Here is a 14,660-nt window from a genome sequence, read left to right on the forward strand (position 1 = left end):
AAGTCACTTAACCCTGTTTGCCTCCTCCAGCATCTTTGCAAAGAAAACCGCAAATGGGATCACAATACCTCTGAAATGACTGAACAAATCTCTGGGCCTCAGTTTCCTTTTACATAAATGAGAAGGGCTCTCAAGTTCTTTTCTGCTCCAAGTCTTTGATCCTACGATGGATGACCAAGAGCCAGTTTCCAAAAGATTAGTAAAAAAATACTTTCACCAAATGCTGCAAATCACTAATATTTATAGAACTGCCAAATAAAAAAAGATTCTGAATTTTCACTCCAAACTCAGAAAATTGACAAAATTGACAGATTTTTATTTTTTTTAACAAGAGAAAGAGGTATCCATTACTGTATTTTCTTTTGTGTATGGAAAAACCCTCAACTGATAGAGGTCAACAACCTCTTCATTTCCTTAGAGAGGGAGAGTTTAAGGCACTTGCCCATATTCACATAGCCATTATGCATCAGAGGCAAGATTTGAACCTTGGTCTTCCTGACTCCAGGACTATCCCTCTAACTACTATGAATGAATGAATGAATGAATGAATGAATGAATGAGTGAATGAATGAATGCTAAAGCATTAATTATGCACTTATTACATTACAAGACCTGTCCTAAGTACTAGGGATACAACTACAAAAAATCAACATAATCTCTGCCCTCAAAAACCATACATTCAAATGGGGGGACAAAAATACATAAAGGTGAGCAGGAAAAGAGTTGAGGAGTATGGGTGAATACAAAAATTTTGGTTTATGCTTTGGAAATAGGGGACAAGAAGAGAGGTGAAGGCCAGAATCCAGGCAAGGTTAAGGTAAAAACCCTCTATTAGACCTTAGCTTCAAGGAAAAGAGAATGAGAAAAATAGTAATAGTGCTGAGAAGCAATCTCATAGCAAAGATAAAAAATAAATGCCAACATATGTGAAACCGGAAATATTTGGCACTGGAAAGTCTATGGAAGACGGAAACTGATAGGATTTCGATGGAGCTGTGAATTAGTTCAACTGTTCTAGAAAACCTTTTTGAATTATATAGGAATGGCCACTCAACTATCTAGCAATTCCGCTAGTGGCCTTATACCCTAAAGAGATCAAGGATAGAAAGAAAGGCCTCATCTATATACAAAAAAATCACAGAAATGCTTTTTATGTTAGGAAAAATAAAAGCAAAACAAACCTGGAAACAAACTGGGTACCCATAAATAGGAGACGAATGAACAAATGATGGTACATGAACATAATGGACAATTATTGCACCATAAGAAATGATGATTATGAAGAATTCAGAGGTGTAATAAGCCTAGCATAGACTGAAGCAGAGCAAAGAAAGCAGAACCAGGGAAACAGTTTACACAATGACCACAATGATTTAAATGCAAACACTAAAAGGCGACTGCCCCAATTAAGTGTAATGGTCAGTTTTGGTCCAAGGTACTGGATAAATACACGCCCCCTACTTTCCCTTGGATCTAAAATTTGGTCTTCTTCAAGAGAGCTGTAAGACTATTTGTACCCAGAATGTTGTTTGCATTGATTTGCTTGGTCAGCCACTTTTTTCTTAACTGTTTTTAATTGTTAAGAGAGTTTATACACACTCTAAATTTGTGTGTGTATGTGTGTGGTATCACTAATATTAGTTAACTATATTTCTATTGACCTTTATAAAATAAGGATTTTTTAACAGATCTCTTCTTTTTATAACAACTGAATATAGTGATTATTAGGAGTTCTGTCTCTGCATATAATTAAATAGTATTTGAGTTTTATTTACCTGGTGATAATCACTATTTAAATAATGTTGGCTTAATAGATTAGATCCCATAGAATTACCAATATTCACTTAGGAGTCTTAAGACTCAGTAAGAAAAGCTACTGGTCAGGTTACTTGGGCAGATGTCAATGCCAAACGTTGTGAGTGTATGTTTGTGTATGTATGTGTGTGTGTGTGTGTGTGTGTGTGTGTGTGTGTATACTGGATCTTTGTTGTTAAGGAACAGCAACAAAACTAAAAATGGATGTAAAATTAGCATATCCATAATGCTTTACTTGATTAGGTCAATAGTGCCCCAAGTAAAAGGTCAACTGGAAATTGTTTTCCTTGTGTTAATAACAGAAATTGGTATTTATATAGCATTTTAAAGTTGGCAAGGCATTTTAATGCATTCACACTCCATCCTCACAATAATTCTATGAGTTAAGTGTTATTGATAACAGTATCATAGAGCTACAGCTAGAAAGAACTCCAGAGGTCATCTAGTCAAGCCTGTTCATTTTTCAGATGATTAAGCAATCCTTTCCTCTCTCTTCCCCTCAGCTTAATCAGGAATCATCACATATCCTTAAACTTACATTCACCAATTTAACAAATATTTAAATGTCTACTGTGGGCTAGATAATATGGGATAAAAGATTTTTTAAAATGCACAATCCTTGGTTCCATTCTCCTATGGGGTAGAGGTGTTGCATACAGGTAAGTAAATGGAAAGTAATTTACTAAGGAAGAAAACACTAACAACTAAAGAGGAGAGGAGGAGATTCACATGCAGGGCATACCTTAGTTCAGCTTTGAAGGGAAACAAGAAATAAAAAAATGAGGACATAGTTGATCCTATGCAATGGGGACTAAGCACTTCTGTGAACACATAGGGGCAAGAGATATAATACTGAGCTTGGAAAAGAGCTAGTAGTTAAATGTGAATAGAATTTAGGGTGTATCACGAGAGGCAATATGAAATAAGGTTATAAATATAGACTGAGTTTAGACTCTTTAATGACCACCCTTAAATATCTTTCATGCCATACCTTAAATATCTGGAATCAGAGATACTTTTTAAGCAAAGAAGTTACATGCCAATAGTATGCATAAGTAAATTATTTTGGCAATTATATGGGAGGCAGACTGGTGGGTAGGAGGTGGGTGGAAGATATTAGAAGTGAAGAAACTAATTAGAAAGCTATTAAAAAATTCCAGGTGAGAAATGATGGGCCTCTGAATTAGTATTATATCCTGAAGATTATAAAGAGGAAAATGAATGTGAAAAGATAGGGATTAAAAGGGAAGAGAGACTATAATCCAGTTTTGGAGGTTGTAGCCATCCTTAGGAGGTAGGAAACAGATGATGATCTAGTAAACTGGTGAGAGCGGAGTGGTAAGATTGGAAGAAAATAATCAGGACAAGTGTCATGAAAAGCAAAAGAGAAAGTAAACAGGAAGGTTCACGGTCAATGAAGAATTTGAGGAAATAAGGATTTCACAGGTAAGAAACCACTGGTTTCTTTGAGAAAAAGCTTAAATAAACCAGTCAGTTTAGAAGACAGACCACAAAAAGTAAGGAACATAGCTTGGGGTAGATGATAACAAATGATCAAGAGAAAGCTGAACTCAACTTTTATTTTAATTTTGTTTTCTCCTCCAAGGAAATTTGTCCTTTGGATTGGGAAGGGTTGAATAAAAATGACTAGCATAAAACGGACACATTATACAAGGAAGATGATAGTGAAGTGGAATAGTCATCAGGCCCAAACAAACTAATTCTTCGTGAAATGAAAGAACTAGCAGACGTGATTGAGCTTCTGACAGTGGTCTGTGAAAGATCTTGGAAAACCTTGAAGAACAGAATAGTGTTAGAGAAATAATGAAAGTCTTCATTCTTTATACCAACATGTTAACAAAATGTATAGTATGTGAATATCCAGAAGGAGAGACAGTGACTTCATCGGGAACATGGAAGACTAATATCTTCTTTTTTGAAAGATTACTAGGCCACTGCATTATGAAAGTGCTTGTCAACGTGGTAAACATAAGACTTCAGCAAAAGAATTTGACAAAATCTCTCCTGCTATGCTTATGGATAAAGTTGAGAAATATGGGAAAGATAAACAGCAAAGTCATTTTGGAACTGATTGAATGACCTGAATGTATTATTGACTTGACGTCAACTTGAGAAAGAAATCCTTAAAGTGGGCTGTACCACTGTATCTTTCCTAGTCTCTCTACTGGATAACATTTTTATTAGTTACTTGAAGGCAAAGCTAACATGATTATTAAAGTTTTAGATAATATAAACTATGATAAGATGGTAAACATAAAATAAACTGTGGTAACATAAACATTCAAATGTAATAAGATGGTAAAATGTTAGGTGACAGAGTATAGGTCCAAAAAAGACCTCATTAGTCTAGAACAGGCTAAATTGGTGGGAAAAAAGAAAATTTTGGGGGGTAAGGGGAGGCAGTGTGGTGCAAGGGAAAGAGAAAATAATTTGGAATTATAAACTTTGTATTCAAATTTTGCCTCTCACTGTATACTGATATGATAATGGACAAGTTAATTCACTTCTACAAACTTCATATTCTTTGTTTATAAAATAAGAGGAACTGGAAATTTCAAAGGCTTAAGAACTCTATTCAAAGCTATAACCAAGTGAGTCCAGAAGATTCATGACAAAATATACTAGCCTAGTTCAGCTAACAAGCATTGATTAATTGCTTATTATATGCTAGGCACTGATAAGTTATCCCCCTCCTAATGGAGGTGATGGACTTAGAGAGCAAATTGAAAAATACACACACAGACACACACACACACATATTGCACATGTTCAATATGGGAGTTTGTTTTGCTTGTCTACACATAATTTTTACAAGTTTCTTGTTTTTTCTTTCTTTTTTAGTGGGGGGATGGGAAGGTAGGAGGGTGTTAAAATCAATTTTCATTCACTAAAAAAAAAAAAAATTGAACAATAAAAATGAGAGATGTTGGACCAGATGACTGAAGTATATTTATGATATGTAGGGTGCAGTAGTCAATTTCATAAGCAGAAGTTGGAGAAGGCATACATAGATGATTAATCCTATAAGACTTCAGTGGACTGAAAGCTCCATATAAGTCAACAATGTGTCAGCATATCTAAAAACATAAAGCATTGTGCTATCTTAGCATACACTAATAGATGGCAGTAAGTATAGAGAGAAGGAAATCTATACTTTTCATAGCTTCAGTATATACCTGAAAGGGACTTCACAATATGAACTTTTTTATCTATATGTACTTTTTCATGTATCAACTTCATTACTATATGATATATACATACTGATACATACCAGAAATTCTGTATTAAATGTGCACCACATTTTAGGAAAGATATAAAAAAACAGGAAGGTATCCAGGAGAGAGTGACTATAATAAATATTATGCCATATGAAAAGATATTGAAGGAACCGAAGATGTTTAATTTGGAAATAAAAGTTCGAATAAGGAAAAAAAAATCATCTTCCAATATTCAAAGGGATAAAGGGATTAGACTTGATTCATTTGGCCCCAAAATGAAGAAGTACAAGCAATGTGCAAAGATTGCAGAGACCTAGATTTCTGTTCAATGCATGTATACATGTCCTAACAATGAGAACAATACAAGTTGAAATGGGTTGCCTCAGAAGGTGGTGGGTTCCTTCTTAGTAGAGGTATCCAAGCAAAATTCTGATGGCCATAAGTTGGGAACGTTGTAAAAAGGATTCATTCCTCATAAGGTAGGATTGGAATTGATGGGCTCTGGAGTATTTTTCATCCCTAAGATTCTCTGACTCTGGTTTGAAACGTTATTGGGTGGGATACAAATGATGTTTCCAAGGACTTCATCAGTGAAAGGGAAAAGAGATAGAGGTAGATGGCAGGGGCCACTGAGACTGTCAAGACATTTTCATTCTGGTTTAACTATCTGCCCTGAAAGGCCCCCAAATTGTTATTTCCCTTACATACTTAAAACTGGACGTTTTATCAATATCCTACTGTTTTGGGGGCTTCATTTAGAAAAAAAATAGAGATACTGGCTTTAAAAAGTGTGTTTTTTTTTTAATTTTAACACAGACCTGCTGATTTGAAAAAATAAATAGAATGCCTGATTTAAAAAGATCTTATGGTTCTATCCTGCTCTTTTATTTTTCTCCCAGAACCCTTCTCTTCAGTCTGTCACTTCCTCTTAGATTAATGCAAAGAAGAAATCTGATTTCCTAATGTGTGTGTGTGTGCGCGTGTGTGTGAGAGAGACAGATATATATGTATATATATATATACATATATATATATAAAGAGAGAGAGAGAGAGAGAGAGAGAGAGAGAGAGAGAGAGAGAGATGATTGTGTTTAATCAAAGAATGATAGATTTGGTGATGGAAAAAACTGACTGGAAAAACCACCTCATTTTAAAGTTGTCTAGAAAAGGTACCTTATTTTAAATATAAATAAATATAAATGAGGGCTCCAAGGTTAAGGGACCTGTAAAAGTCATATGCTTCATAAGTTTCAGAGATGGGATTTGATTCTAAGTCCTCTAACACCAAATCTATTATTCTTTCCACAAGCATCACAGTGTTATTCCATTTCCCCCCAATTATACCTCCTGCCATATCACTATTGAATTTATCATGGAAAAGTACAAAAAACTGGATGATGCCAGACCCCAAATTCTGGGAACCCAGGAAGCCATAGGAGAATGAGAAGAGGAAAACGTCTGAAAGATGTGGCTCTCAAGGGAATTCAATGCTAAAAATGCCGTGCTTCTGAGTTAGAAATTAGATGGGGAAGTAAGACATATGAAGAATTTAATTAATGGAGAAAACACAGAGCAAGGTTCTTTTGTGCAATGCAACAGATTTGAATACATGGCTTTGGGGAAGAAAGTCTCTGAGTCTCCTCAAAAGGAGCTCTATTATTGGTCCTACCCTTGCCTATAAAGGAAGACTTTTGTCCAAGATCACTGAACTGACATAACAGCCAATAAAGAAAAATGGAAAGGGATTACAGGGTCTCTATTAGGAGAAGCTTAAACATGACACCTATAATAGGCAAAAAAATATGAAATGTTGTTGTTAGCATCCTTCTTTGAGGAGGTAAGGAGAGAACAACAGGCTGAGTGATGTGATGGCTGCCACCTAGTCAAAGATTATGAAAAATGATAGTTCCAAAAAGAGATAGATTCATTGTGTCTATTATGGAGTATAAGTGACAGAGACTATACTAGATAATAGAGAGATTGCTTCTCCCTTTTCCTGATAGGTCTCTTTTTAGGGGTTCTGATGCAAATCTCTTTGTTTTTGATGACAGGATGAATCTATTCAGTCTTTAAGTCTTTTGACCCTCTGCACTGATAAGTGAGTCAGGCACTACAGTCTAATAGTTTGAAACTAAAGTTCTCAGATTACCTGAGTGTGGATGCATATCAGTCAAAGAAGTAGAAATCGTATATTTATCAGTGTCTAAAGGAAGACCATGACAGTTGGATTAGCTTTTCAAATGAGAGAAATAATAAAAAGAACAACAGATCCAGCAAGGTAGGAGAAAATTTTTATTTACTCACTTTATCTGTTGTGTGAACCTAGTGTTCCCCTCTTTTCTTAGAAAATATATTTATAAGTGGAAAATAAGAAAAGACAACATGAAAAAAGTAACATGTAGACTTTTTCCTCCTTAATTGTTGCTTTCTCTTTATCTCTTCTCCTTTAAAAAATATATACATTCACATAAAGAAAAATATAGGACTTACAGACAGAATTTTTATGGTTATTGTCCTTGTTGGGCAGCATCTTGACTCCTCTTGATTTCAGTTCAATTGCTTTTTTCACTGAAAGACAGAATAAGGCTGTCAGTAATAGCATAAGACCTGGAAATAAATACAAATACATACTCATACAGTCACAGGTTCTTTTGTGCAAGCCCATCATAAAACAACATTCAATCTTCACTGTAGCACAACTGAAGGGTAGTAATCACTGGCCAATGAAATCACTCACAAGAGGCTAATGTTGCAAATACAATTAAATGTAAGGTCTTCCAAATAACACACATAAATCCATCAAACTGCGAGACAATTTTAGAGCCATAGCATAACAACTTAGTATCAGGAGTTACTTACCATAAACATAATATGTACTCACTACCTGGGATAGTCCATTATATACATTTTAATTTCACTAAAATAATTGCAGAATTATCCTGTGGGCATGGGCCCATTGTCTAAAACTCTGTCTTTGATGGTGACCATAACTCTTGCAAAAATGTTATCAGCACACAGAAGTTTCAAAGAATGGTATAAGCCACACCTAAGATGTAAGAATAGTCAATAGTCAATGGCCTCAAGTGGCCATTGTCCCCTCACTACAAGGGATCTTATGTCCCTTCTTTTCTCTTCTTCACATTGCAATTGTATACATTCTCTTCCTCTGACCTTAGACTCCAGTTAACTTCTAATGTCAAAGTCCATTAGCAATAGTGAGAAGAGATAACAGAGTCTATATCATTGGCGAGTGAATTGGTGATGGCTAGAAGGAAAGAAAGGAAAGGAGAAAATCCTACCCCCAATCAATTCTTTCAGTAAGGACCCCAGATATCACCTTTTTTCTTAACTTTTCTAGTTCCCAGCATTATCAGTGACAGAGGAGGATGAGAGGGAAGTGGAGAAAAGGGGTGAGGAGAAAGAAGAAAGAGAAGATGTAGTGGTAGCAATTGCAACGATGCTGCTGGTGGTTATGATAAGGACAGGTGGTAGTAGTGATATTCATGGTGATTGTAATGATTAGAGAGTAGCAGTAGTAGTACTTCTGGTAAATAGTATTTACTATTGGTAAATAGTAGTAGCAAGTAGTTTGATGGGAGCTATAATGAAATGTAGAGGCTTTTTCCTGGCCTTTCAAACTGTAAATTTGAATGCCTCTTCCCAGAGAAATGATGCTATTCACAATGGATAATTTCTACAGCATTATTAGACTGCTTTAGGTGAATAATGAGTCAAATAGGGGTTGTTTTACAGATTAACATGAGACCATAACCACCGGTAATAACAGTTTCTATGACAAGGTGCACACCAAGTTTCCAATGATCAATTTAAAAGAAAATATTTAGAATATAATACACTAGAGTGGGGTCAGCAAACCATAAGCCACAGACCACAGCCCGCCACTAACTTTTTACGTAGTCTACAAATAAAAGACTCACGGGACATGCAAAAACAAGTTACAAGATGGATTTTGTTCACAGGCCATGGTTTAATGTTGCCCACACTAGTATGTCAGAGTAAGAAAAATCTGCTTAGTAAAGCTCCAAAATGCCATAAAGAAACTGAAGTACAGAGAAAAGAAGGAAGGTCCCATAAGCAGTATGAAGCAGAGCAGTATTTTATTTCAAGCTGTCTGTCTCCTGATCTTGGCTGCATTGTTATATTTTGTGTGTAAACTCTTTTTTAATTTAATGTGATTTAAATTATCCATTTTACTTCTTGTCATCCTTTCTAACTTTTGGTTGGCCAGCAATTCTTCCCTTACCCATAGATCTGACAGGTAAAATTTTCCATGCTTCCCAAATTTGCTTGTGATATCACCCTTTATGTCTAAATCATGTACTTATTTTGAGCTTATCTTAGCATATAGTGTGAGATGTTGGTTTATTCACAGTTTCTGCCAAACTGCTTTCTAGTTTTCCAGTAATTTTTGTCAAATAGTGACACAACCATTAATTGTGTCAAATAGTGACAAGTCTGGTCACTGCATTGCCTCCAAATCTTCCTATTACTTACTAAATGAAATTCAAGTCTCTTCTTTCTTGGCATTCATGGATTTTTACTAGCTGGTACCATCCTATCATTTTGGCTTTGTCCCATATTTCTATCCATATCCTATTTACTTCTGAAAGACCAAACATTTACTTGGATTTTGAAAATATAATGGTTTTGCAATTTTAATCTCTATGCATTTGCTCAGCTATTCCCTATACTGAGTGCTTTCTTTCCCACTCTTTGCTTAGTAAATTTCTATCTACTCTTGAACCCACTCAAAAGTCACTTTCTTCATTAGGCCTTTTTCAATGTTATTAACCCAGTAATGAGCCCTGTTAACTGAACTATCATGGTCCTCAGACAACAGACATAAAGCTTGTTGCCCATTCTTCAGAATTTCCAACTTGATAGAAACAGATAGAACTTTCCCTCCTTTGGTATTTGTCGTTGTCCTGTCTAGCTCTTCATGACCCCATTTTGGGTTTTCTTGGCAAAGACACTGGAGTGGTTTGCCATTTTCTTCTACAGCTCATTTTACAGATGAGAAACTGAGAGAAAGAGGATTAAATGACTTGCCCCGGGCCACACAGCTATTAATTGTCTGAAGCTGGATTTGAAATCAGGAAGATGAACCTTTCTGACTCCAGGGTCAGTGCTCTATCTGTCAAACCACCTAGGTGCTCAGGATCTATGCAAAATAACAAATATTTACAACTTTAAAAACGAGATTTGCTATTGTACGTTTCTGATTGTCTGCCTACTTTCCCTCACTGAAATAATTTTACCTTAAAACTGCTCAGGAGAAATGAGTGAGATGCACTATCTCAACTGGAAAAACAAAAATCAAAGGAAAATAATAACAGATATAAATAATAATAATAATAATAATAATAATAATAATAAAGGATATAAAACTCAAAGGAAGTATCACAAAGATACACACAGTAGCTAAATCAAAGAGAATACACCTGGATCCCTTCAGATAGTATCTAAATACATTGGTTTCATTTATGAGAGTCTAAAGAGGGAATAGATTATGCGATTTTCCAAAGAGGTACCTACTTTTGTGAAGCTAAATGTATTCAGCCTTGATTTTTCTCAAATGAAGTTTTTTTCTTTTTTTCAGGATGAGGAGTAAATTCTGTCAGATTCCACTCTGATCTCTAACCTTGGATAGCATACTTATCATTCTTACTTTAGGCTTGTTTTCTATGTCCTTCCACTCTCCATCTCTCCTATCCCTCCACTAAAGTTTACCTCCAAAGGTCCCATCATGATGATGAAGTCTAGAGTAGGTGAAAGAAAAAGGTCTTACTATAGGCCCTGAGGGTATTATCCTAGAATAAGCCTAGCTAAGTGTGAAGAGTCTCATTGCCAAAAGGCTGGCTGCCAAATAACAGTTTGGTTCAGTTACAAAGACTCATAAAACTTTCTGTTAAGGAGAGGAGGAGTATACTCTATAGTGAAGGCAATGAAACAATAGATCTTTTAAAATATATAAGTAATTTTTCCTCTCTCCATCAACCTGATATATATATATATATACATATATATATATATGTATATTCTCACACCCCCACTTTAACTCAGTGGTTAATAAAGCTTTCTCCCTTCCAAAGTTGCTCTCCAGATAAGATCATGCAGCTGAGTGATAGAGTGGATAGAAAATTGTATTTGGAGTTGGGAAGATTTGTGTTCAAATCTAACCTCAGACATTCTAGATGTGTGACCCTTGGCAAGACACTTAATCTGTCTGGTTCAATTTATTAATCCGTAAAATGAAGGTAATAGAATCTACCTCTTAGGGTTATGAGGATAAAATCAACTAATGTTTATAAAGTGCTCTGTAAAATTTAAAGTTATAAATGCTAGCTGAGATAATGAAGATGATGGTGATGATGGTGGTGGTGGTGGTGGTGGTGGTGGTGGTGAAATTAATTTACATTAAAGTTGGTAATCAATGTAATTCTTCCCCTACCCTATTCACTTTCTTGAATGACAGTTGTGACAGTGAGTACTGAATATACTGAAGGAGATTGGGTGAGATACTTTTCTCAGCAGCAATGCTGCATAAAGTAGAAAAATTTGGAAAAGGAGTTCAAGAGAAATGAATCAATAGAGGCAAAAATCATAGGAGTATGGATGACCCTGATTATATGAACTCTCTCTCATTTATTTTTCTTCTATTCATTTCTTCTCCCAGGTGCATCATCCTGGCCATAAAAATTTCCTTTGCATGTACTCTCTGTATATGTATTCCTTGCTTACCGATATTTACTATATGGGCTCTTTCTCCCATGGTATGGCAGCCTTTGGGAGAGTGTACTCCTGTGTATGAGAAATGGATTTCTCTTGTCACTTATTTTGCTCTGCTCTTTAATTAAACATCAGTTCACCTGAAATAAAATGTCCTCTGGTTGCTGTTATTGAGACCAAAAAAACCTTGAACCTGGCATAGCTTTAGCAAAGATAGATTCCATCCTCAGCAAATATGACAACTTCACTTTTCAGTATTTTCCCTTACTAATCTTATTTTGAAAACATTTACAGTTTTGTGTTTTATTCTTTAACAGTCTCTTCCTCATTGTTTTATTATTCTCTTGAACAATCGGTAAATTATCATTATTATTATTAATATGAATTTGTTAATCTGCATTACAAATTTTCTCATTATAGACCCAACAAATTATGAAAAGTATATTTCATGGCCTCAGTTCCTTTTATCTTTGCATTACTAGGAAGCACACATGCTATTAATGGGTTTTGTTTTGTTGTCATTGCTGCGGGTGCCTTCACAGTGCTTCAACTAAGTAACATGCATTTTTAAAATATCTAATTACTTCAATAATAGGCCCAATTATATAGTTTTTCCTTCTCAGAAATGTTTTAAATATTTCCTCTTAGTACTAATCTTGTTTTTTTGTATTAAGCAATAACTCAATAACTCAGGTTTCTATAGTTCAAGTAAATTACACTTCTCAGTTTTAATGATTCACTTGCTGCATAGACATAGCTCTCATGAATTAAGTGAATCATACTTAGAACCAACATATAATCTTTACTTTTCTAGTGTCATTTAATATCACTATTAAGTTATAAAGGTTCCTTATTTTACCTGTCATTTCCTATTATTAAACAAAAGTTCATTTTCACTTTTTCTCAATGTCTCACACTATTTCTAATATCTTGGCCAACATTGATCTTGATTTTACTCTACATTTCCTTCCTAAGCTGTGGGATAATTACAGAACAGTAAATTCTGGCAAGAAAAAATTGATTTAGGTTGGTGTAGGGTGACTTTAATAAATCCACGCTAACTATTAGATAATGGATTCTGCTTGTTTAAAGTTATTATAAACAATATTTTTGTAATTTAGTTATAGACAGTTTGAGATTAGAGTTTGAAAGTATTCCTTGTTTGTTTTGTTTCTTTTGTTTGTTTCAATATTGTTTTGTTATTTCCCTCATAAGTTACTAGGTCCAAAAGTATACAGGGGTGAGGGAGTGAATGGGGAGTTTGAGGGCAATGGACCACTGAGGATGAGGATCAGTTGGAGCAGTGTGTAAAATAGAATGATGAAAGATCATTAAAGCCACTCTTCACATTCTTGCCTAGTGTCAAACTTTGTTCTTCCTACTACCAGAGAATTATTTTTAAAGAGTTGTAGAGCCAGGTTAGGAGACTGGAAAACATGGACCCATCTGAAAATGCTTCCCACTTTCCTGATCTTTCTTCCTGCAAAATTGTTTCTTTATCCTGTAGATTTCACTGCTGAGAAACATTTTAGCTTCTACTCTATATCTGTCCCCCTCAGGCCTTGAGAGGTGACCTTCTGTTCTTCATCTGACAAGAAGAATATGGTAGAGGAGAAAAAACCCTATGTTGGAAGAAAAGAATCTTGAGTTCTAATCCCAATTCTGTTTAAACTTGGACCAGTCATAAAATCACAAAATCTGGAATTGGAAGGGACTTCAGTGACTATCAATTCAAAACCCAAACTGAAAAATATCTCTACCATAATGTAACTGACAAATGGTGGCCATGGGAGGTGGCCTGTGATACTTTTAGGCAGCTGTAATTAACTCCAAAAGTTTTTTTTTCTTTCCTTTCTTTCATCAAACTTCCTGCTTTGCAAGTTTCACCTCATTAGTCTTAGTTCATTTCTTTGGGGCAAAACAGAATAAGTCTAAAATCCCATCAAAATGCCCTTCTAAAACTTGCAGATAACTATTGTGCTTCAACACTTTCCCCCTACTCTCCATTTTTTTCTTCTCCAGATTAAACACCCCCAATTCCTTCAACCAAACTTCATGTTTTGAATCATATCACTTATATTCTCTGAGCTTACATAGCAGCAAAACTTTCTAGTCTTCTTTCATCTTAGAGTCTTCCCCACCCTTCACCTTTTACAAATATTATCAACTCCTATGAATGCCATCTCCATAGTGTCCCCAATATCTGTCCCTTGTACTTGGTTACTACTGCCACTACCCTCACTGTCACCTGCCTGGATTACAATAACCTCTTAATAGACCTTCCAGGCTCCATTGTTTCTCTACTCCCTTCAGTCCTTAATATCATTATGCAAACAAACTTTATTTCTCATAAAATAGATCTACTTATGCGAATCTTTCACTCAAAAATATTAAATGACTCTCTAGTATCTCTTAAGTTCAACAGTGTTTTGATGCATTAACCCTATAATAATATCATATATTTATGCTGGTATCCCTATATTAGACTTAATCCCTATATTAGACTTAAGTTTCATGAGAGATGGAACTCTGCCTTATGTAACCTTTGTATCTTTCTAGTAGTTGATAAAGGAAGCCACTGCACCTTCTAGGTACTTAATGTTTAATTTCTTCATCTGTAAAATTAGACATGTGAAATCTCACTTTAGGGATCTTTTGGGTCTGAAAATCTGAGACTTGATTTGTTCTTTATGAAGGATGCAATCAATTTCAATTTGTGTTTCCTAAAGTTGTTCTGATCAATTTAAAAATAAAGGGCAAACTCAGTCATGTACATAATCACTTGCATAAAGCAGTAATTATTCTGTGACCTTGTGTTGGCTTTCTCCAACTTCCTCCAGCAATTGTCCAATAAAA

General features: G+C 35.1%; 1 protein-coding gene across 1 annotated transcript in view; it reads right to left on the minus strand.

Annotated features, from left to right (window-relative positions):
• The window catches only part of CSMD1 (CUB and Sushi multiple domains 1), a 2,598,423-nt gene that overhangs the window by 1,020,324 nt on the left and 1,563,439 nt on the right, over positions 1-14,660 (minus strand). The window contains exon 7 of the mRNA XM_072634370.1: positions 7,545-7,622. Within this exon, the coding sequence (XP_072490471.1) occupies positions 7,545-7,622 (78 nt within the window). The remainder of the gene's footprint in view (positions 1-7,544; positions 7,623-14,660) is intronic.

Source organism: Notamacropus eugenii, chromosome 1 (assembly GCF_028372415.1).
Source record: "Notamacropus eugenii isolate mMacEug1 chromosome 1, mMacEug1.pri_v2, whole genome shotgun sequence".
NCBI classification, from domain to species: Eukaryota; Metazoa; Chordata; class Mammalia; order Diprotodontia; family Macropodidae; genus Notamacropus; species Notamacropus eugenii.